This window comes from Suricata suricatta, chromosome 17 (genome assembly GCF_006229205.1).
Source record: "Suricata suricatta isolate VVHF042 chromosome 17, meerkat_22Aug2017_6uvM2_HiC, whole genome shotgun sequence".
NCBI lineage: Eukaryota > Metazoa > Chordata > Mammalia > Carnivora > Herpestidae > Suricata > Suricata suricatta.
The window spans coordinates 349017-369867 of record NC_043716.1 but is presented as its reverse complement, the minus strand read 5'-3'; the positions used below and the strand labels follow the sequence as shown (position 1 = coordinate 369867).

Sequence of the window (20851 nt, the reverse complement as noted above, 5' to 3'; positions counted from 1 at the left end):
ACCCGGCCGGGGCGCACGGCGTCCCGGAGAGAGCGCCGGCCCGCGGCTACTCACCGCCCTGACTTAATCGGTCCGGGGAAAGCGAGGAGCAGGCCCCCGGCCTCCGCCAGGCGCAGAGGGCTGTGTTGCCCACCTCCTCAGGGACACCCAGATCCAGCTCCTGACCGCTCCCTGGTCCCGTGCCTGTGCGCGCGCCGAGACCCTACCCCCGCCCCTACAGAGAGGCGGTCCCTGGCAGGGCGAGCCGGGCTCCACCAGACGGGCCCACCAGACGCAGGGCATGCCTAAGGGGCCTCCCCAAGCATCAGCCTGCCAGCTGCGCGCTAGGGAGGGGGCAAAGCGCAGAATGGAGGACAGGAGGCACGACCCTGGGCAGACCCCTAGATCTCCCTAGGTCCCAGGGTCTCTCCCAAGAGGCGGGGGTCGATGGGAGAACAGAATTCATTCAGTATGGAAGTCTGTGAATGGTCACCACCACCCCTCCTGGGGAAGGGCGAGTCCTGTCTCCGATGGAGCATGGTCACCTTCTGTGTTCAGGGCCACGGTCACCGCCGTCGCCCCTCTCGGAGGTGCTGTGGTTCTGTGCCCCAGCCCCAAACCTACCCCTTTCATCTGTTTGAGGCTTTGACTGAAACGAAAATCCTATAGAAAGTGCTGGGGACAGAATGTTGGCACTACACATAGCCTGGGAAACCAGAATTACCCCCATGTTGCCCAGATCGGGCCCAGAAAAGACCTCATCGTGGACTTGCAGGCTTGGTGCTGAGTGAGGGCTCTGATACCAGCCCCCTGGGTTGGGAGCTCAGTTCCCCAAGTGCACCAGCAGGTGAATCCCATGAAAGCACTGGCCACAGTGAGTCATGGCATAGCCAACGGGTGATGCGGCACGAGGCACCCCCTCCCTGCTGAGAGCAGAGTTAATCCCCAAGCTGCTGTTTCTTGGCGCCTTCGAGGTGTATTTTAAATTCTGCAAGGTGACTAAAAATATGCGTCGGTGTGTTGGGTATGGGTGACTGTCACGGAAGGCCCAGGAAACAGACTCCATTCTGAAAGTTCCTTGCTGCCTCTTTGCAGCTTGAAGCCGAGTAAGGAAAGTTCTGCTGGGTGTCCTGCTGCTCACCAGGCCAGTGCAGACCCAGGAGCTCCACGGGGCTGGGATCCGGCCCCGGCAATGCCCCTCATCACTGTGGGGTGGTGCCAGCTAGGGGACAGTGCCCAGCCAGGAAGGAGACACAACCATGGCTCAGAGCCCGACCCCAAGATCCCCTTCCCACTCGACAGAATTCCTCCTCCTTTCAGCCGTAGCCCTGCCCAGGAAGTTTTATCTCCTGGCCGGAAAGGGGAACACTCCCTCTCCAGCCCCCGGTAGGCCTGGAGCAGGGGAAGAGGTCAAGTTTTGACCTTTCAAGTGTCGGGGGGGGGGGGGGCCTCTGAGCAGCTATTCTCAGGGTGTGGGTTTACTGGGATTTTAACTCAAAGGCACTCTCTAGAGCAAGTCTCTGGGTAGATATGGGGCACCGAGGGCGGGCGGTAGGAAGGACTACAGTGTTTTCTGTCTGTGTAGTCCTGGGCCAGTCACAGTGGTGCCCTGAGAGAGCCTCTGGCAGGACCATGGGACCATCGGCCAGAAGACGTACAGGGCCCTTTTCTCCATGTCACCAGTGAAGGAACTGAGGCTCAGGGAAGAGAAGTAATGTGCTCAAGGTCACACACCTGAGGAGCCCTGGGACTTGCTCTAGGGGCAGGTGCACCGCCTCGGACGCCCCCCACTGCTGCTCTTGGCTCCTCCAGGAATGCTTTCTTGGAAGCACGCAGTGCCAGGCCGAATTCCCTCTACGTTCCTGAGGATTCCACCACAACTCAAAACAATGGGCACAGGACGCTGTGGCCAGTATCCTGAAGGCAAGTGTATTTGGTTTCCTGACTGAGGGACTGGACTTTTCAGAGCCTTTAACCTCAGAGTGTACACTGTGGGTCTCCCAGGCAGAGGGAGAGACTGTGGTGTCCCATGCGCGCCTGTAAGGTGTCCAGAGCCTTCCAGAGCACGCTCTCAGAAACACCAGCTTCCCCAAGGCTCAGAACCAGCTCAGTCCTCTCCACCCATCCCCCAGGACTCAGGCCTCAGTTTCTTCCCTTTTCACTGGGCACACTCGCCCTTAGCAGGCTCTCAACAACCATCCACGTGCTCTTGGCATCCCAGTCTCCATCTGTAGATGTGGCCTCATCTCCAAGCTCAAGGTCCATATGAACGTCCTCCCCCACCCCAGATATCCTGCAGCTCCTTAAACTCAGCACAATCAAAACTGAACTCATCTTTCCCTTAAGCCTGCTTCATCCTAGTGTCATTTATCTCTTGGCAAATAGCACCATATCCTCACCATCACTGAGCAGGATGCAGGGGGCCATCTGGGACTCCTTCCCCCTCAACTCCTATATCTAGGGCCTGTCCACTTTCTTCTTTTTAAAACCCCCAGCCTCCCATTGCCCACTGACTCTCCTGTCTCACCTTTTTAAAACTTACCACACCTGCCCCAAAATCCCCTTCCAGCCTTTTCTCCATATTTCTTGCCAGTGACTTTCTAAATCACCAACATGACCCCATCCCTACCTTGCACATGACCTTTCCATGGTTCCCCACTGGCTACAGGATAAAAATACCTAGGTTCCAAGACCGGTCATAACCCTTCATGACCCATGCCAATCTCCAGCTTCAGATCCTACTGCTTGGCTCTCAAAATTACAGTCCAGCACACTGAAAACAGTGCTCCCTGACCTCACTCAGGGCTGCTATACTTCCTGGAGCCTGGAGGGGTGGCAGGGATGGGGGAGTCTGTCTGTAGGTCCTGCTCTCCCCTCAACACAATGCGGTTCAGGACCACGGAGAGCGTCACGTGGGCACCCCCTCCCCCTGCCCTTAGTGCTGCGCTGCCTGGGGTGGGGGGGGTCTATCCAGCTCACCCCTTCTACTTGCCCTCAGAAACTAGCACAGACCATGACTTCCTCCAGAAAGCCCTCCTGACACCTGAGCAATGGTCGTGTCCTCCTCTACTCAAGTAGCCCTCCCTTCCTCGCACCAAACCCATTGTGCTGATTGTGTTTGTACATGAGTCCACCGCCCCCAGCCCTGCCCCACCAGCAACTGTGAGCCTCAAGGGCCCATACCCTGTCTGATTCACCTCCACAGCCCAGTGCAGAGGCACTCAGAGGATGTTTGTTGATTGAATGAGTAGATGACATTTAGCAGGTGCTCAGGAAGTGTGTGTTGATTTGCATCGTGTATCTGTTGCTCCGAGTGACTCAGGAACCAGCCACATTCCTCTCCTGGCTCCTCTGGAAAAGGCGTTTTCTCCCTGAACTAACTCCACCCTCCCTTACCTGCCACGTGCATGTGCCATTTGCCTCCACCCTTTGATTACCTTCCCCACACGTCAGCACCCACCGTGGGGGAGATGGTGCTCCCTCTCTGCTCCCGCCATCACCAACACGGGACTTGTCAGAGCCCCTCCACCCCCAGCCTGGGCTGGCCTCGCCAGTTTTGCTCAGAATGCTCTGTCCCTGCTTCTCTCTCCTGCTCAGAACAGATGGCTCTGAGTCCCCACTAACACAGAAGTTCCTGTTCTGTCATTTGAACATTTTTAATGCTTTCTAAATTATAGAAGATTCAGTCTCCTTTGACCGTGGACTCAGACTATCAGAAACAAAGACTCCCTTGAAGGATATGGAGCCCAGTTTCTTCCCGGTCATGCCAAGACACTGCCCCTGAGAGCGAGCCGGTGGCCTGCCCGAGAACATCAGAATGGACGCCATCTTTGGCTTTTCTTCCATTGCTGTTCAGGGTCCATCCCCCTTCCCGGCAGCACCTGCTTTCTTGGTTTTAATGGAGCTAAAAATGAAGGAGTTGCCATGGGGTCCAACTGGACTCTCCCACCCAGCATTTTAAATCTTGAGTAGGGTGGCAAGAAAATAGGGAAAATCGGTGCTTTGGTGAAGGTCCCCATTAGGATGGCCCAGGAGCCCTGGCTTCTGAATCTGCAATGTTCTCATCAATCCTGTGAGTTCCTACTGTGCTTCCAACAAATGCCTTTCTTGCCTAAGTCATTCAGTTTCTTCTGCACACCACCTAACAACCCTAACTGGTACGGTCACACGGACAGAGCACACGGAGTCACACGGCTCCGTGTATGGCGAAGCCTGGCATCAGTGGCCTCCTGCCGGCTCTCTCTACAGGCCGCGTCCAAAACCCTCACAGTCCCACTCAGACCCGGAGGAAAAACAGACCCTTCAGGGAATGAAACGGACAGAACAGTGTCTGGCGATGCAGGGGCACTGGGCGGGGTCAGGGCGAGCCTCCCAGCCCCCGTGCCTGAGGTCAGGGCGGAAGACGGGCTGACCCACCCCATGCCCTCACGTGCTCGCACGCGGACACGCGCACCTGTGTGCCGGGATCACACCTGGGGCCGGAAGTCGGCGCGTTGCCGTAAACACGGAGACACGCTGAGGGAGCGGCTGGGGCTTGAGGGCCTCGTCCTGCTGGGCGGACCTCCGCCCGCGAGAGATCAGCGCCTGGGATTGCTCACAAGGGACCTTTAGGGCAGACAGGTGTGATCCATTGACCTCTGCAGCCCCAGCGGCTGGGCTCGCACAGACCCGCACCTATGCCACCCGGGGCAGGAGGCCGGGCTCTCACTCCCGGCCCCCGCCAGCCCTGGCCCCCCTGCCTCCCCCGAACACGCTGGACGATAACACCCTACAAACTCCGGGCTGGGTATTCTGCCCTCATCCCGGCAAGCACCGCCCTGCCCCGCCTAGCGACCCGAACACCAGGATGCATGGAGTCTGAAGGAACTGCTCTGGATTCGAGCCCCAGCTCCTCCTGCCTCCTCCCCTCCTCCAAAGCACACCCCCACTCCAAGACACATCAGGTACCTTCTGTCCCACTCTCTCCAGGGAATCTGCCTCTTCTGGCTTTGCTGGCCCCTCCCCACCTGCGCAGGGGCTCCTGGGGTTCGTAACCCTTCCTCTGCCCACAGGTGGCCTCAGTTGGCCTGGTGCTTCCATGTCTTGTGTGAGGTCCACAATCAAGGTGGGCACCGCTGAACCCAACACCTGTTTCCGGAACTTGTAGGGACAAAGTGTCTGACCCTTCCCCCCAGCCGCTGGACTCTGGGCTGGGGGGCCAGTGGCTGTTCTGACTCGTGACAAGCCCTTGTCTGTGTTCTGGGAACGGAGCCTCACAGGGGCCTTCCCAGAACTGCAGGGAGGAAGGTTCAGACCCCAGAGCCAGGCTTCCATGGGGCTGGACCCAACCGGTGAGAATCACACAAATGTGGGCTGGAAAAGCCACATTCAATGCCCCTCTGTTTTATTTTTTATTATTTTCTTAATGTTTATTTGAGAGCGAGAGCATGAGCAGGGGAAGGGCAGAGAGAGAGAGGGAGACACTGAATCCGAAGCAGGCTCCAGGCTCCAAGCTGTCAGCACAGAGCCCGGCCTGGGGCTCGAACCCACAAACCGTGAGATCATGACCTGAGCTTAAGTCAGATGCCTAATCAATGAGCCACCCAGGTGTCCTCTCAATGCCACTCTTAAACACAGCTGGGCCCTAAGTGGGGACATGGCATCCTGGCTCCCACACGGACGGGAGCCTCCTTGGGGGGAAAGAAGGGTGATCCTGTGACCTATAAAAGGAATCCATGTTTGGTCTTCATCCTATTTCCCGGCCAGAGCTCCTAAAACCTTTGGAATTTCCTAAATGCCAGAGAACCCTAAAGATGCCTTTTGTTTGTTAGTGAGATGGCCTTTGGACCCCACCTAAGGGGGGGTGGTAGCCAGGAGCAGCCCCCACGTGACCAGAAGGCTGGCACCCCCAGTCCCACCCCTGGCCCCTGGGGACCCATCAGGGGCCAGAGGCCCAGTCAGTCACCAGGGACCAATGATTTGAGGAGCCGGGCTGGGCACCAGGAAACCCGGAAGGACGGGGTTCAGAGGACTTTTATAACAAGCAGGTGCTGCAGGGAGCACAGCATTTCCCCAGATTCTGGAGGCCCCAGCAGACCAGCGGGACCCACGGGGTGGGGGGTTCCTGGGAACCTCCGACCCATAGCCGATCAGTCAGAAGTAGAGCCGGCAGCCTGGACTTGCACTGGATCCCTGGGGGGATGGGGGGGCGGGGCAGTCCTGCAGGACCAAACCCTTAGCCCGTGGACTCTGACACCCTCTCCGGGTACATGGGGTCAGAAACGAGTTGAGGGTCAGGAGAACGGCTTGGGGTGTGGGGACCCCGGTGTACACTGTAACAGGGTACAGGTCCCTTGCCATGTAGACTTTTAAAAAATAATTTCAGGGGCAGCCTGTTTTATGAGCAGCAAGCATCAAATTGTGGGTGGAGGGGCTGGCCAGCCTGGAGATGGGCACCCCTAGCCGAGGGCTGAAGAGGGGGACAGGCGTTGGGGGAGCTGGAGTCCAGCTCCCGGGGCTTGTCCATCCGGCAGGAGGGCAGGGAGGCGGGCAGGGAGGAAGTGAGGGTCAGGAGGTGATCGTGAGTCTGGCCCCCACAGCTGCTGGGAGGCGGGCCCAGCGGGCACGGGAGGAGGGCACAAAGAACATGGCCCCCCTACAGCTGCCCCCCTCGAGCTGTCGGCCTCCTGCAGGGCCTGCTGGGTGCAGCTGCTCTGATCGCAGTGGCAAGTGCAGCCCCGCAGAGCCAGCCCTCCCCGCGGGCTGTGCTGGGATCAGAGCGTGAGCCGTGGGGAGCTGGGGGGCCAGCACCCTACCGTGGCTCCAGGGCAGCCCAGTCTGTGGGGGGTGAGGGGCTCTTCCTCCGGGAGCTCGAAGCCATATCGGCAAACCCTGGCCTTTTGTTCCAAGGGTAACTCAGGCAAAGGGGTGTCCTGTGCTCTACCGACCTGCAGAGCGGGGGGCCTGGGTCCGAGTGAGCCGTCCAGGGTGGGGAACACCTAGGACCCTCGCCCGGCAGCCCTGAACCCCTGCCCGGGGCTTCCTCTCTGACCCCCACAGCAGAGACACCTTGAGGCTGTAAAGAACATGATCCTAAAAGGCCTGAAATCCACCTTTAATCCGGACCCACCGGTGACCGGGCTGCGGACCCAGGGCTGCCGCACTGGGCGGAGGCATGGGCCCAGGCCTCCCGCTGAGGGTGCTGACAGCTCAATCCCCCGCCACAGGCCCTGCCAGCTCTCTGGCTGGAGGGAAGAAATGGCAGGTGCAGCTCGGCCGGGGGCCCTGAGCCACAGCCAGAGGGGGACAGGGCCCTGATGCTGTGGCGGGAGGGGGGCTGGGGGCGGGGTCCTCAGGGGTCCTCTGTGGCGGTGCCTGCGCCAGAAAGCAGGGCTTGGCTCTCCATGTCCTTGCTGTCCGGGGTCCCTATGGGAGGAAGGGCGCTCAGCCAGCCCTCGGGGAGGCCAGAGGCGCCCCAGGGCCAGGCCTGGGCACAGCTTCCACAGGCAGGATGAATTCCAGACATGACCCTCCCCCCACCCTCAGCGCCCCACCAGGGTCCCAGCCCCCCGCTTCCCCTGGGGCTGCAGGGCCTCCTGAGGCCTCTCTCCTTCAAGGCCAACCCTCCCCAGTCTGTTCTCAACCCTGCAACCACGTGCTGACAAGTAAGACACCTTGGGCCTGTCTGTGAAACCACACAGTGGCTCTGTCTCACTCAGAGCTAAGGCCATGGTCCCTACAAGGCCCTCAATTGCCGGCGCTGTCTCCTTACTGTCACCTTTGTCCCCACCCCTGTGCCCCGTGCTCCTGCTCCAGCCACACTGGCCTCCTCGCCGGGCCTCTAACACATCAGCTACATTCCTACCTCAGGACCTTTGCACTTGCATTCCAGCCCCAAATAGCTGCAGGGCTCACTGCCCCTCCCCCTCCAACCCTTTGCTTCAGGGTCAGTGTCACCTGTGCAGTGAGGACCCTTATGACAACCCTTTGAAAAATGGCAAGTTGCCCCCACGTGGCTCTCTCCCTCCCCACTTGCCTGCTTGATGCCTCCCTAAGGCACAGATCACCTTGAACTTTCTCTGTCTTTCGCGCTTCCCTTCTGGCTCTACCTTCCACAAGGGCTTGGACTCCGTGTTTCCTCCCCTACATCTGGCACATGGCAGGGGCGTAATGATTGAACGAACCAATGAGAAAACGAACCAACCAGCTGGCTTGGGGGTGGCCAGCGCGGCTGGCCCCGGTGGGCTCGGCCCCAGCCTGGTGCAGGTGCTAGGTGTGCGTGGCAGGGTACCTGTGCCAGGCACCTGGGCCCGGGCCTGGTCACTCTCCAGACGCAGCGCAGTCAGCAGGAAGCAGCCACCGCCCAGGGCGATGATGAACGCACAGCATAGGAAGCTCTGCTGGAGGCTGAGGAAGGCCTGCAGGTAGGAGTCTGGGCGCCCGGCGCGCAGGCTGCTGGATATCTGCGGAGAGAGGGGCAGGCTGCAGGCCCTGGCGGCCCCTCCCCACCCCACGCCCCCCAGGGGCTGCTGCTCACCAGTCCAGTGAGGTAAGGGCTGCCGGCGTCTCCCAGGATGTGGCCCACTGTGATCTGCAGGGCCTCTGCTGTCCCACGGCACCTGGGCACCACCACCGACTGCAAAACACAGGACACGGGGCAGCCCCTGAGGGCAGCGCGTGGTGCCCTTGTCCCCAGTGGCCAGGGACCCGCCCGGAGGGCAGACAGGCTGGCCCAGCGAGCAGGAAGGAAGGGGCTGACGAAGCCCCAGCACTAGGACGCCAGGCCCTCCGGGGATGGGAGCGCCAAGGCCCCTGAGGAGGCTCTGCCCTGGGACAGGGCAGAGAGCAGGCCTGGCCCTGACTCACAGTGACGGGGCTGGGGCATCCCAGCTCAGGGCCCAGGAGGCAGGCTGGCCTGGCCAGGAGAGGGTCTGTGTGCCTGGGCGCAGCAGCCCCGACGGCACGGCCCCGCAGGAAGTTCGAGCCCCGCTGGGCAGGCTGCCTTGCTGGAGAGATTCCCCCCCCTCCACCTCATGGAGCAGGGTCGAGGGTCAGGGTGTGAATTCTGAAGTCAGAGTGGGCTCCGATCCCACTTGCTGGCTGTGTGCCTTCAGGCAAGTCGCTGTGCCTTTCTGTGCCTCGGTCTCCTCACCCGACTCAGGGATGATAATCAAAACTACTGGAGGGATGTGTTCGTGGCCGTCGGACAGAAATCAGGCCCTTTGGCCCCAGGAAGCAGAGGGCTTGAAGACACTTGAACGTGGTCCACCTTCTGCCTGGAGGGCCTTTGAGGCTCGGGCCCAGGGGGAGCACCCTACCCGTCCCTCAGGGCCGACCTTCCCAGAGCTCAGGGGCCTGCCCTGAGCTCCCACAACCCCTGCGTGCACCCTCAGGGAACGCACATCCCCCACGCTGGGAAGTTCCTCCTTCGTCTCCCCCCTACACACCCCTACACTGTCCAGGCAGCAGAGCCCCCGTTCTCTGGAGGTTCCTGGACCCTAGCAGGACGTCAGGCCCAGAGCGGACCAGCTGAAAGTCTGCCAAGCGAATGAGTCCAGTAGAACCATCTGGAAGACTGGTCCCAGGAGAAACCCAGCCAGAAGCCAGGTTGCAGCAAAGGAGGAGGGGCTCACGCTGAGGCCACATGGTCCCAAGGAGGAGCTCGCCACCCCACAGCCCCATCCCCAAGACCTAGCAGAGGACGATAACAATTAGCATTTATTAAGTGCCTCCTGTATGCATTTTATGCATCTCCCGTAGACATTTTATAGATCCACTCGACCAGCCCATGAGCGAAGTGTGACTGTTACCCACAGGTCACAGATGAGGAAACCCTCCGAAGGCAGGGAAGTAACCTTCCCAGGGCCACCCAGCCAGGAGGCAGCGGGCGGGCATTTGACCCTCCAGGACCTGACCTTTGTGCACTTCAGTGTTACAAGCAAGGAGGAGTCTGTCCGGCAGCGTCTGTGTGTCAGCTACGGCACACACGGAGACACAGGAGGACAAGGAGGGCGAGCTCACACAGCCCTGTGCGTGGATAATTGGCAGAGCGAGCAGGGAAGGGCATTCTGAGGGGGAACAGAGTGAGCAGAGGCATGGAGGCAGGAGCCAGCGCCTGGACCCACAGGACGGGCAGGCAGGGCTGGGAGGCCGGAGTCGCTTGTGTGGGTGACAACCAGCTGCCCCCGGTCACTGACGCTGATGCTCCGTCCAGGTGCCAAGGGAGGCTGGACCTCTAACCCTGACTGAGACTGGCTGACGGGCCAGAGAAGGAGCTGACCATGGCTTTGCACCTTCCGCCAGTGCTTTGTCTTGCCTGTAATTATGTGATTCCGCTGGTGGTTCTAGACCCTCCCAGAGGATGGGGCCTGCAGGCCTGGAAAAATCCACACCAGCTGCTTGGACCCTCGGAGTAAGGTCCATGCCCCCAGGAGCTGCTGGGCCCAGACCAGGAGAGGTGGGTCTCCTGCCTGCTTGGGGTCCTGTTGCCTCCATGTGGTGCAGGGGGCCGGAGGCGGCGCAAGGGGCCGGAGCCGGCCCTGCCGGCAGCTGGAAAGCCCAGCAGGTAATTTTAGAAGTGACAGGCTCTGGGTTCCTAAAACGGCTCACTCTATTCTGAGACAAAGCACCTCTGTTTCTGGCTCTCCCTTCTCAGAAGACCTGTTCCCTGTGCAGCCTGGGGCATAACCAGCGGCAACCAAGGGCCGCCAGAAAGTCAGAGCGGCAACCGCCAGGTGCAACCTCCCTGGCAGCCTGCCTCCTGTATCCCCCCTCAGGCCTCACACGCAGACTCGCTGGGGAGGGTGAGACAGGCGGGTGGGCAGGGCAGGGGCGCTCTGAGACAAGGGTGCAGAGGAACAGCAGGGAGATAACCCCGGCGGGGGGAGAAGGCTGTTGAGGAGGTGCGGGTGTGCCTGGCAGCGGGGCTCCGGGACCACGGAGGACAGACCGGGAGGGGGGGTGAGATCCACTTCTGCACAGACAGGACGCGGGGACGCCGGGGAGGGAGCTGGAGACGCCATCACTAAGGGGACCCAGGCTGGACCGGTGCCTTGGGAGCAGGACCTTCCTTGGGGCAGGGACGGGTGCTGGGGGTGTGTCTGAGGCCAGCCTCCGCCGTGCCAGGGCCACATTCTCTTCGTCACTGAGCTCCCAGGACGCAGGGGCTTGTTGGGGTTAAGGGAGTGAGCATCCCGTCACAGGGGCCAGGCAGAGTCTGGCAAGGGGCCCCCAGCCCGGAGAGTTGCACTTGACCAGGGCTCTCCCAGGGTGCTCAGAGGACCCTCTACATGGGGACCCCCTGGGAAGTTCATTAGAAAGGGACACCATGTGGCCTCCAACCTCGGTGCAGATCATGATCTCACTTTGTGGGTTCGAGCCCCATGTCAGGCTCCGGGCTGACAGCTCAGAGCCTGGAGCCTGCTTCCGATTCTGTCTCCCTCTCTCTGCCCCTCCACCTCTCAAGCTCTGTCTCTGTCTCAAAAATAAATAAAACATTTAAAAAAAAGAAAGAAAGGCACAGCCTTGGACCCCAGTGTGGACTCCCCCGAACCAGACTCTGAGGACAAAAAGTCTCCCAAACCTGGTTCGTTCTCACTGAGCTGTGAGAGCCCTGGGGTCTCTTCCCCGATGTCCGGGTGGTCCCTGTGGACGAGAGGGTCAGAAGAACAGTGTCCCTCAGCAGGACTGCTGTGGGGCCGCGGAGCCCACACTGACCCCCAGGAGTACCCAGGGTACGGGATGCCGGCGGGGCCTACAGGCCTCCTCGGTCCCCGGGGCCCCCTCGACCTCGTGGGCAAGTGCCTGCCGGCAGATGGGACCTCCACTCACTCCCCGCCCGGAGCTCAACCCACCAGACCTGCCTCCACAGTCTGGCCGTCCCTGACCCTGAGGGCTGCTCCCGCCTCACCTCCAGTGACCTCCCTCCTTGCCTTCCTCCCTGCCCACGCCCACCCTGCCTGCACACCCCCTGTCCCCCACAGCCTGCCCTTCACCTGCCTGTGGCCCAAGGCCTCTCCCTCCTGGAGCCCCTACTTTCTCTGTTGGGGACCGAGCTCCAAGCTCTGCAGGATGGCCCAGCTCTGGCCACCCAAGTGTCCAGTGTCAATCCTCCACTAAGCGGTTTCAGGAAGCTGGGAGGCAGGGAAGGGGGGGAAGCTTTCCTGGGATGCAGAGACTTGCGAAGCTTTGGGGCCCGGAGGCTCCAAGCCAGGAGAGCACCAGAGGGAGCATCGACCCATCTGGATCACACCTAGCACAGCTCCTAGGGCAGCTCCAGCCGGCAGAGTCCGAGGGGTCAAACCACGGCTGGCTGGCTCCATTGACCCTCCCCTGCCCCCAGCACGCGTGCACACGCACATGCGCACACACACATGTGCACACACACGGCGCCACAAAGAGCCTGGCTCTGCCAGGTTAATCATTCCTGCAAACACAGACAGGTGATGACCCGGGCACAGCCCTCAGGCACCTGGGGCACCTGGGGCCCCGTGTGGAAAGGGGCAGCGCCCTGGGGGTCAGGTTTCAGCTCTGTCTGAACACCCAGAGGTCAGAGTCGGGGGTGGGGGGAGTCAGGCTCCCGGTGCCTGAAAGGGGGCCACCCCCTGAAGAAGACACTACAAGGGCCTGGCCGCCTCAAGGAGCCTGAGGCCCAGGGCCCGTCACCCGCTCTGTGGCCAAGTTGGGGCTGGAGCGGGGGGCAGATAAGACCGCCAGCCCCGCAGCTCATCCGCCTCCCCACCCCAGGAGTCAAAGGGCAGTGTGGTCTACACTGCTGAGCCTGGGCCGTGGTGGGGGTGCAGACCACCTATGCCCTATGCAAGCAGGCCTTGTGGACTCATTAGGTGATCGCACCTCCCCAGGGCCCTCTCGAAGTCCCGTGGAGGGTGGGGGGCTAGGGGGCTGGGGGGCGCCTTGCCAGAGCCTCACATGCGGTCACCACGAGTATTTCACCCCACTGTCCACACGAGGACATGGGGGCTCGGAGACACAGAGCCACTTGCCCAGGACACACACGGCTCGTAAGTGGCAGAAGTGGGGCTGGAAGCCAGGTGCCTCCTGTGTCCAGGACCAGGCCCGGCACTGGGTCACTGTAGGGCAGCTGTCGGCTGTAGCCAGGCCCCCGGCTCCCCCGTGCACGGTGCTGGACTGCACCAGGCTTCCTGGAGGTGGCAGGGCTCGTGAGGGTCCCCAGGTCTGGGGTCCTCTGTCACCCACAAGGGCACAGCTCATCATGTGCAGCGTGCCCCCTGGTGGGTCCTGGGGGAAGGCGGGGAGGCTGCACAGAGCATGGTCGGGCAGTCACGTGGTCGGGTAGACGCCAGGCCTTGATTCAGCCTGAGACATGGGGGCAGCCTGGCAGCCTGGCCCCACCTGGCTCAGTGGCTGTGATCCTGAAGTCCCACGCCCCTGTCCACACACCCAGACAGACCCTGCTTGCCGACAAGTATAGTCAAGAAAGTATGAGGGGAGGATTCAGAAAAGCCTAGGCCCCCATCATCGCTCAGCGCCTTTCCATGCTGTGTGACTTTGGTCCGGGCACCTGCCTTCTCTGAGCCTCCATTTGCTCATCTGCCAAATGGAGCCAATGGTCAGAGGATGTTTGAGAGCATTAGGAGGCCTGGTCCACAGTAACTGTCCGATGACCTCAGTCCCCGCCACATGGTCTCTGAAGCCCCTTCCAGCTTCCAGGCCACACGACAGAGACCCAGCCCCCCACAGACAGCCCCCAGCTGCCTCGGCTCCCGGAGGCTCCAGGACCCGCCCCCCACGCCAACCCCACACCTACCAGCAGGATGTCGGCAACCAGCGCCCAGTTGCAGGACAGAAGCAGCTCCCCGAGGGCCAGGAGCACCTGTGGACAAGGACCCGGGTCACCAACCCTCCCTGCCTGGTCTCTTCCCACCGCAGAGAGACCCAGGCCGCACAGAGAAAGGCGCCACCAGGTTTGCGGGGGCGGGGGTGGCCTAAACTGCGTCTTCGGTTCCAGCAGCCTCCAGCGCAGGCAGACATTCCCGTCTGCGCGGGCCAGCGGCCATGACCCAGAGAAGAGCACCAGGCCCTGGGCCTGGGAACAGCCTGCTCCCTGATGGACGGCCCCCAGGCCCAGCTGCTGAGGTCCCCCATGGGGCCCCAGGAGGGGGCAGCCAGGGCTTGAACGCTGGGAAAGCAGCCTGGAGAGGAGAGAGGCCCAGGCACTGAGCAGTTTGCCCACCTTCCTTGTCCCTCGAAGGCCGGCATACACTGATAAGGTGCACACAGTGGGCCAGCCCACCTGCCTGGCCTGGGCACCCCATCCACAGCCCGTCCCAGGCCACCTCCTTCCCAGACCCCTCGAGCAGCACAGGGGAGGGGAGCAAGGCCAAGCTGGGGTCGGGGCCAAGGTCTGTCAGAGGTCACCAGCAGTCCCAGGGCAAAGCCGGCCTGGAGCCTGACTTCTGGGCCCTGGCCAGAACCTGCCCCTTGCCCTGGTACCTGGGCCCCCCGCCCCCACTGACTACTGGGACCAGGGGTCGCTGTGGGCCTGTCCTCACCGGCTCCCTGAGCCCCCACCTCTGCCAGAGGATTAGGACAGTCCTTGCTCCCGTCACTCAGGAACTGAGTTTAATGAAGCAGCAAGAAGGGAGGAAAAGGCGTTTCTCAGAGCCTCCAGGAGTTTATGCTGGAATTAGTCATTCCAGGAGTCACGGGGCTGTGCTGGCAGCCCAGGCTCTGCTCCCGGAAGGCCAGGGAGCTCAGGGCAGAGGAAGTGCAGGAGCCCTGTCACCTGCCCGGACCCGGGCGCATCCACTCTTGACACCCCACCCCCGGCCACTCCCCACAGCTCCTCCCCAGGCCTCTTTCTGGCGAACCCCTCACCCCTGTGGGTGAGGCTGGCAGAGGAAGTTAGAGGAAAGGCCAGGATGGGGAGGGCCTGCGGGGAGGTGGCGCTGGGACCAGGAAGTCCCTGCAGGCAGGGCTCAGGCCAAGCCACGCAGGCCGCAGACCCACATTCCAGCCTGGCAGGGGCCTGCCTGCCCGGCTCCTGGGACCACGGGACAGCCCGGGCCGCTCTCACACCCTCCCCGCTGCTTCACCTGGGCCTCCACCCGGACGGCCCTGTCCTTGCAGCCCGCACCACGAGCAGCTCCCCCCCTGTTTTCCCCCAGCCACACGCCCCACGGAGACACACTCTCCTTCCTCCAGCTGCAGCGGGTGGATCCTGACCTGGAAACAGAGCCTGCAGAGGGAGTCCGCAGCCATCAGCCGCCCAGCGTGCCAGGCTTCCTGGGACGCGCCTGGACGTCCTCGAGGGACGGAGGCCGGGCAGCAGAGGCTGCGTCCTCACCCCGTCATCACCCAGCCGCCTGACACCCTGCCCTGCCCGGCGACCCCAGGAGGTCACCAGCCTCTGGGGGGGTCTCCCTGGTGCCACCTGGTGAGGTCCCGGTGCTCCTGCAGGAGCCTCTGTGCCTCTTCCTGCGTCCCCAGCAGGCCGCGTGCTAACTGGGTCTCGGAGCTCAGGGCTCCTGTGGCCAAGTCACACTCGGCTCCACGGGTCAACACCCAGCCCGAAAGGGCCCTGGTTTGAGGCCAACCAGGAGGGTGCAGACCCTGCTCCATGGGCGCCCCAGCCCGCAGCCCAGGCACCGTCCAGACACCCTCCTGGGGCTGGATGGTCACAGGTGCCTCTCAACAGCCAGGCCCCCCAGCTCCTCGCCCTGGCCTCTGACACCCAGCACAGACCGGCCCCTGGCAGCTGCCTCTCCTCTGGGAAAGCCTGCTGGACCCTGTCACTCGAGCCAGACACAGCGCCATGGGGCTCCTGCACGTCTGGGTCCCCGACAGCCCACAGCCCGGCCCTGGCCTCCATCCTCTCCTCCTCAGCAGTTTCCCAGGCCCCACCGTCCCTCCCGACGCCAGCCCCGGAGGGGACTTCCAAAAGGGAAACTGGACTCTGCCCTTGGCCCTTGGCGCCTGTGCTGGCCTCCCTGCACCCGGACTTAGGTCCCGGGGGAGAGGCCCTGGGAACGCTGCTGGGAGCCTGAGAAACGGGGAGCCCCGTGGCCTCTGGCCTCTTGCATTTCAGATTCAGGAGGACTTTCCCCTCGAGCTGGAGCAGCGGTGATGAATGTCCCCAGCCTTAGTCACCCCTGGCTGGAGACACGTGTGCACACTGTGACACGTGCACATGCATTCACATACACAGACCCGTGCGTGTGGGAGACACATGAGCCCTCTCACGTGGACACTCATGACTCGGGCCACACACACTCGCCACGCAGGGCAGCCGAAGGGGGGAGTTTTGTAGCGTCACCACGTGCAGCAAAAGCACCCGCCAAATAGTGGCGTGCATGCTGGACGGGCCTGCAGGGTGAACACGCACGGACGCAGTGTCCTTGCGGTCTCGTGATGCGGATGGCGAGTCGCGAGCACACACGCCCGTGCACACGCGTGCCCTCCTGCTCCTGCACACACACGCCCATGGATGTGCGCATGCTCACCACGCGCCCAGGTGGGCTTGGGGAGGGGCCCGAGCGAGGACGGACACCGCCCGTGGCAGGAAGGGGCAGTTGCTGGCCTGTGAACTGCAAAGATTGGCTTCTAGGCCTCGCCAGGAGCAGGAAGGACGGCCAACCTCCCTCCCCCCCCCCAGGCTCAGGGGGGCTGGGGCGGAGCCCAGACGCGACCCTCCCCTTTCTCGGATCACTGGCCGAGCCAGCCAGGACAGGCCCCAGGCAGGCACGGACGGCCGCCAGCAAGCTGCCATGCCGCTGGCACGCTTTGCCCCTGGGCCTGCCAGCCGGTAATTGCAGGGACTGGCTTCGGGGCACAGGGGCACCACTCAGCTCCCCAGGGCTGGCCGCAGCCCAGCAGGCGGGCAGGTGGGGCGCGAGGCGGCGAGGAGGCAGAGCTCCGGCGTCCTCCGGGACAGACTGTGGCCTCCCTGTGTGGGCTTGGCTTCCCACCCGGCAGGAGGCACCTGCTGGGTCCTGGCAGGGAGGCGTGGCCCTGAGGGGAAGGGCAGGGGGGCCTCACCCAGCAAGGCCACTTACTTCTGCTCAAGAGAAAAAGGAGCCACCAAGGACCAAGTTGCGGCAGAGCCCCCAGAACCAGGGCATCTGCACGGCCCATCTGGCCACCGCAGGGGCCAAGGGCAGGTGGCCCGTCCGCCCCAGAGTCCTTAGCCGGCCCTGACCACAGCTCTGGTGGGCGTGCGTCCCGGCTGACCCTGCCAGCCTCCCTGTGCGCGCCCCCGTGGGCGGCGGTGGGGCAGATACATCTAACCCCGGTCCTTGCTCAGGGGTCTTCGAGGCTGAGGGGGCGCGGCATCCACGCCCTCCTGGCGAGGCCTGGTGTCAGGAAAGCTGGCTCTCCTGGGGCAAGACGATCTGGTTTGGGCTGGACGGGGCCTTAAACATCATCTCGGGCAACTTCTGTGTGAGGACAGAGGGCCAGACTGCGTCACAGACTCTCCTTTCCCCCAAACGTAAAAAATAATAAGTCAGAAAAAATTCCCTTTCCCCAAAGAAAATGGAACCAAATGAGACCCATGGTCCATCCAGCAGCCAAGGGAACTTCGGATGGTCTGGAGCAGCGCGCGGAAGCCCTCCGCTCACCCGAGGGCCCCCGCACCTAGAGGGAAGACATCCGAGTAGGCCCCCTTGTCCCCGCCCCTGACAGCCAGCGGGGAAGATGCTGGAAGGCCTGGGGGACGAGGGGGAGAGTGGACAGAAGCACACAATGACCTGGTTCTGACTCGCTCAAGGCCGATAAGCGTGGCAGAGCCTGTCCGCATCGCCCTGGGGCCGCCGGCCCGCACGGGCTCCGTCTCCTCGCTGCCTGGGTGAGCCCCGCGAACCTCGCAGGTCGCAGAAAACCCAAAGCACAGACCACACTGTAGCCGCTTAGAGGAGAGAGTGTCCCCACGGGAGGCTGGGGAGCAAGGGCCGAGCCACCACGCGGGGTCAGGACAAGTTCGACAACGGCCCAGAGCCGCCCAGGCCCAGGCTGGGCACAGAGGGAACGGGAGAGAACGAGACGGAGTATCAACAGACCAGCTAGCGCCTTCCCAGCCTGCCGGCCTGACGGCATGAGCTGCAGTTGAAAGGGGCCACACGGCAAGCCACAGCAGAGGGGCCGAGGCCCTCAACCCACCACACCCCGGGTCCGAATGCGGCCAACAACCACACAGGCAGCTGGAGGTGGGGCCCGTCCGGTCGGGCCTTCAGATGAAACCGCAGACCCGGCCGACGCCCGCTGCAGCCGGCGGAGGGAGGACCCAGCCCAGCCGATCATGCCTGTGTGTTGTCTTAAACCGCTACTTCAGGGATGATTTGTTACACGACACAAGATAACTAACACAGCGATTAAGCCGTGAATTTCAAGAATAAATAACAAAATCTTCAGGTATCCAGACGGAAGCAACGAGTCAGCATTCAGGATTTTTTTAACGTTAGGCTAACTTTATTATCCATGGCAATATTTGGTGCCAAAAGACAACGGAGCAAATGCAAACCTACAGGGAAAGAACATGTGAGCAGAGAGTCTCAGACCCAGTAGGTGCTGATCAGATGAAGAGTCAACGGGAAGACGGCCCCACAGATGAGCGGACCAAAGGTGCAGTCTCTCTAGGTACTCATTACTTGACCCCAGAATCCCCCCAGGTAGGGGCTGAGCCCGAACACAGACCAGGGACGGAGGGTCCCCTACGAACGGACGGTTGGTGGGCACTGAGCCCATGCTCTCTGGACCCCTCCCAGACAACGTGAGGGTCGTGCTCGGACGGCAGGCGGTGGGGGTTGTAACCCCAGCAAGAGTGAGAAATAACGCGCCAGGAGCCTGGGGAGGGAAGGGGGCCTATGAGGAGCCAGGGGCCCCCTTCCGTGGTTGGATTCACCAGGAAGGCCAAAATCTTCAAATTAATGGGAACTTAAACAATCACTTCAATTTCTTCAGGTAAATTTATATAAACATATTAGACATATTATACGATTCCATTTATAGGAAATATCCAGAATGAACAAATCCATAAAGACAGAAAGTAGCTTCGTGGTTACCCAGGGCCGGGGTGGGGGCAGGCTGGGGCGGACGGGGAGGGACTGATGAACAGATATGAACATTCTTCTTGGGGCAACGAAAACGTCCCTGAAGCGACAGCGGCAAGTGCACCTCTCTGAACCTACGAAAAGCCAAAGAAGTGTGCACTTTGAAGGGGCGACTGGTAGGGTATGGAAACCACATCTCAATAAACCTGTTTTTAAAATTACATGACTAGGGGGCGCCTGGGGGGCTCAGTCGGTTAAGCGTCTGACTTCGGCTCAGGTCATGATCAGGTCAAGAGTTCAAGCCCAGCCTCCGGCTCTGTGCTGACAGCTTGGAGCCTGGAGCTGCTTCAGATTCTATGTCTCCCTCTCTCTCTCTGCCCCTCCCCCGCTCATGCTCTGTCTCTCTGCCCCTCCCCCGCTCATGCTCTGTCTCTCTCTGCCCTTCCCCCGCTCACGCTCTGTCTCTCTCTCTCTCTCTGCCCTTCCCCCACTCACGCTGTCTCTCTCTCTCTGCCCTTCCCCCGCTCACGCTCTGTTTCTCTCTCTGCCCTTCCCCCGCTCACACTGTCTCTCTCTGCCCTTCCCCCGCTCATGCTCTGTCTCTCTCTCTCTCAAAGTAAACAAACATTAAAGAAAGAAAAAAAATTATATGACTATATAGCTTCAGTTTAATAAAAATATTTCTAGAAACAAAAATATACAGAGAGACACACATGGGATGATTTTCACCTAATTAAATAACAAGGACTGCCAGGAATACTTCGAGTCCAGCCACGATCCCCTCACTCTGTCCACGCACATCCCTGGCCACCCGTTTCCGCCGCGCCTGACCGCCGAGACCTCTCTCCTGAGCTTCAGACTCAAAGCTCAACGTCTCCAGCTGACTTCCTAGGTGGCATCTTGAATATAAATTCCTGACCCACCCATCCGAAACAAGACTGCACCTCCCCGAGTCTCCCGGGTCAGTAAATGGCAGCCCGGTCTCTGATGGCTGGCAGGAACCCAAGGCCACCGGGCTCCTCCCTCCCCTGCCCTGCCCTGATACCAACCCAGTAGGAAATCCCGTTGATTCCACTTCCAAAACATACCAAGAATCTGACCACTTCTCCACACGCCCCACCCCACCCCAGGCCAAGCCAAACCGGCTCACGCCTGTCTCATCGGGGAACTCTCCCCGCTGATCTCCCGTTGTGTCTGTGACCCTTCTTATTCTGTCACAACATGGAGCCAGAGACACGAGGGAGACAGTTGCAAAGTGGCCCCCCAGTCACCCTGCATCTGGGTACCCACACCTCACACAGCCAAGGGGAGCCCGGCTGGCCCGCACCTCGCCCTGACCTACGAGATAGGGGTCCTGCCCTGGGCCTCGGGACACTTGGCCGCCTCCCCTCGTGCCTTCTGGGAGCCCTGCCCTGAGACAGCCATGCAGGAAGGCAGTCTGCACCAAGAGGGCACATCCCCTCAGAGGAGGACCCAGAAGTGGACAGACGGGAGGAGGCCACTGTGGACGTTCCAGCCCACCCCGTCCGCCAGGTGCAGGCTGCCACAGGAGTGACACAGGCTGACCCGCCAACCCACTGAACCATAAGAAATAATAAATCATCGCTGTCCGGGATGATTTGTTACGCAGCAACAGGTAACTGATACAAAGCCACGAGGCCTATCGTTTCACATCTGTGCCAGGAGGCCTGGAGGGATGTCCACTTCGCTCAAACTGGCAGCCGAGGTCATTCTGCAGACAGGGCTCTGCGCAACCTGCACCCCAGGCCGTTGCCTCTGACCCCACGTCCTCTGCTCCTCCCCGGCTTGCCTGGCTCCCTGTTTATCCAAACACACCGGCCATGCCCCCCCCCCCCCGACATCCACCT

At 61.6% G+C, this 20851-nt stretch overlaps 2 protein-coding genes across 6 annotated transcripts in view; both read right to left on the bottom strand.

The window, feature by feature from the left end:
- SPNS2 (sphingolipid transporter 2) overlaps window positions 1–6838 on the bottom strand; it is a 34731-nt gene extending 27893 nt beyond the window's left edge. Inside the window, exons 1-2 of the mRNA XM_029928758.1 lie at window positions 6774–6838; window positions 6422–6560 (exon numbers count right to left, since the gene is read on the bottom strand). Coding sequence (XP_029784618.1) covers window positions 6422–6560; window positions 6774–6838 — 204 coding nt within the window. The remainder of the gene's footprint in view (window positions 1–6421; window positions 6561–6773) is intronic.
- SPNS3 (sphingolipid transporter 3 (putative)) overlaps window positions 5500–20851 on the bottom strand; it is a 36327-nt gene continuing 20975 nt past the window's right edge. For 3 of the 5 annotated variants that reach the window (XM_029927840.1, XM_029927843.1, XM_029927839.1), the window contains 4 exons: window positions 13745–13810; window positions 8495–8593; window positions 8158–8420; window positions 5500–7383 (listed from right to left, as the gene is read on the bottom strand). In XM_029927840.1, coding sequence (XP_029783700.1) covers window positions 6957–7383; window positions 8158–8420; window positions 8495–8593; window positions 13745–13810 — 855 coding nt within the window. In that variant the 3' untranslated portion in view covers window positions 5500–6956. The remainder of the gene's footprint in view (window positions 7384–8157; window positions 8421–8494; window positions 8594–13744; window positions 13811–20851) is intronic. The other 2 variants (XM_029927841.1, XM_029927842.1) reach the window with 2 other exon arrangements.